The sequence below is a fragment of the Cucurbita moschata genome, unplaced genomic scaffold (genome assembly GCF_002738365.1).
Source record: "Cucurbita moschata cultivar Rifu unplaced genomic scaffold, Cmos_1.0 Cmo_Scf00020, whole genome shotgun sequence".
Classification (NCBI taxonomy): Eukaryota; Viridiplantae; Streptophyta; class Magnoliopsida; order Cucurbitales; family Cucurbitaceae; genus Cucurbita; species Cucurbita moschata.
Window position 1 is genome coordinate 3,035,532 of NW_019268536.1, and position 2,116 is coordinate 3,037,647.

The window sequence follows — 2,116 nt, forward strand, 5'->3', positions numbered from 1 at the left end:
TTTTTTTTTTTTTTTTTTTTTTTGTGGCTAATACAGGAAAATGTCACTTGAGAAGCAGGACAGGAATGAGAAAAGGGCGGGTAGGTTGAGAGGCCTATCAGAATTATGGTGCCTCGCTTTGGACAACAATGTGGTGCATTTATGGCAAACTGCATCCTCCAGTATCCAAAGATAGGCACTGAACTACGTATAGCTTTGTATACCAATGATCTCAAGTTTTAATGTCTAGTCTTCGAGAATGTAGGAATTCCCTGTCAACTCCTCTTTGCCTTCTCATAAATCTTTGACACTTTTGAAAATGCAACCATCTCAAATAGCTTAGACAGCTGAATGCAACCCATATTTGAAAAAGGAAAAAAAAAGTTCAGTCATTTGATACAAATTTATGACCAGACTTTAAGAGACTTAGGTGAATGAAAGAATCATGCTTAAAAATTTTGATTAAAAACAAGAGACAAATGAAATGGAATGACCTAAATGGTCACTTTTTAAAAGTACATGGAAAAACGTCAACAGAACAACTCAAAAGATAAAGAAATACCGTTAATTTCTTCATGCTCGTTCCAAGTTCGAAGTACCATTTGTACAAATAAGAACCCCCTTCGTGACATGATTTTTTTGTAATATAGATAGATATAGGATCTATGGAGCAATTACTTAGAAGTATATTTTTGTGCAGCAACCTTTCCTATATGATAGAAAATGATATCTAGAACTGATATTATCTAGGATCTCAAATCTCAAATTTGTTTATGAAGAGCAAATCTAATTATATTAGTGTCTATAATTGATTTCTAATGACCAAAATAATATTTTTAGGATTATTATTATTATTATTATTGGCTAGATAACAGTATTTAAACCAAAAAAATAAAAAATTAAAGATATGTGAAACCCAGCAAGAATTCAGATAAGATTTTAGTCTTAAAATGGCTTAAATCCTACCATCTTGTTCCTTTTTGCATCTTATTCACCCAGCGAGTATATTCTTTCAATTCAGTTAAAAAAAACTAACATAGCCTACGCAAGATAATCGCAGGGCAATTCAAATGAACCTGACTTGAGTTGAACGTTATGCAGTTATTCTTGATCGGCCCTTTGCAATCCTTCGAGCAATAACTTTCCGCCCACCCTTGGTTGCTTTGCTGCTCAAAGAAGAAAATGAGGTTTTTAATGCACATTTTGAAATGATATGTTACGTTTTAATTTGGCATTACAAACCACCTTCCCTCTAAAGCTAATCTAGCCAGCTAAACAAATCTTCGTAGGATGGTAGCTTTTTTTTTTTTTCTTTTTTAACTCCAAAGGCCACAATCAATACAGATAAGCTACTTACGTATTTAGGAAGCTGGACAACATATGATGGTACTTCACGGTTGAATATAAATTATGGCAAGAGTGAAATGTTGACATTTACGTTGATCGGTCACGATTATCTTTTTTGAATGAGAAATTTGGTTGTAAGCTAAGTATACTTGGCCTTTGAACTCTTTTGGTCTCCCTTTGGGTGGAATCCAAAGAGTTCTATCTTTTGGCCGCTGGTTGTTGAAAGAATCTACCACAAACTTCAGAATTGGAATTGTGCGTATATTTCTAAGGGTGGTAGGCATACACTCATTCCAGGCACATTTTCTTATTTGCCAATTCATTTCTTTCTATGCTTCAATTACCAATAAGGATGCAAAATCCATGGAGAAATTCTTTAGAGATCTTTTTTGGGAGGGATCTAATGGTGATGGAAGATTACAAAAATATTAATTGAAAGAAAATTCTATTTCCCTAAATAATGGGTGGCCTTGGCATTGGTAATATAAAGCATAAGTGATGCTCCCCTTGCTAAATGGATTTGGAAGTTTCTACTTAACATCTTTTGGCTTGCTTGCAACTGAACTCTATTTTGTGGAGTTTATTATTTTTAGTACTCTATATTTATTGGGGTAAACAAACAGATATTTCAAAAAAAAACTTAACCACAAAACTCTACCGGGTGATTGGGAGGGCTTTTGTTCCTTTTTTAACTTCAAATTGGCGAACTTTTTTATAATCCACCTATACCTGTTGGTGATTTGGAGGGCTTATGCTCCTCTTTTCCTTTTTTTTTTTTTTTTTTTTTTTT

At 33.6% G+C, this 2,116-nt stretch overlaps 1 protein-coding gene across 3 annotated transcripts in view; it reads right to left on the minus strand.

Annotated features, from left to right (window-relative positions):
* Positions 1–27: 27 nt before the first annotated feature.
* LOC111457406 overlaps positions 28–2,116 on the minus strand; it is a 7,418-nt gene continuing 5,329 nt past the window's right edge. Inside the window, exons 3-4 of one of the 3 annotated variants that reach the window (XM_023099585.1) lie at positions 1,056–1,145; positions 28–326 (exon numbers count right to left, since the gene is read on the minus strand). In XM_023099585.1, the coding sequence (XP_022955353.1) occupies positions 1,073–1,145 (73 nt within the window). In that variant the 3' untranslated portion in view covers positions 28–326; positions 1,056–1,072. Of the gene's footprint in view, positions 327–887; positions 1,146–2,116 lie in introns of those variants that run through there. The other 2 variants (XM_023099584.1, XM_023099583.1) reach the window with 2 other exon arrangements.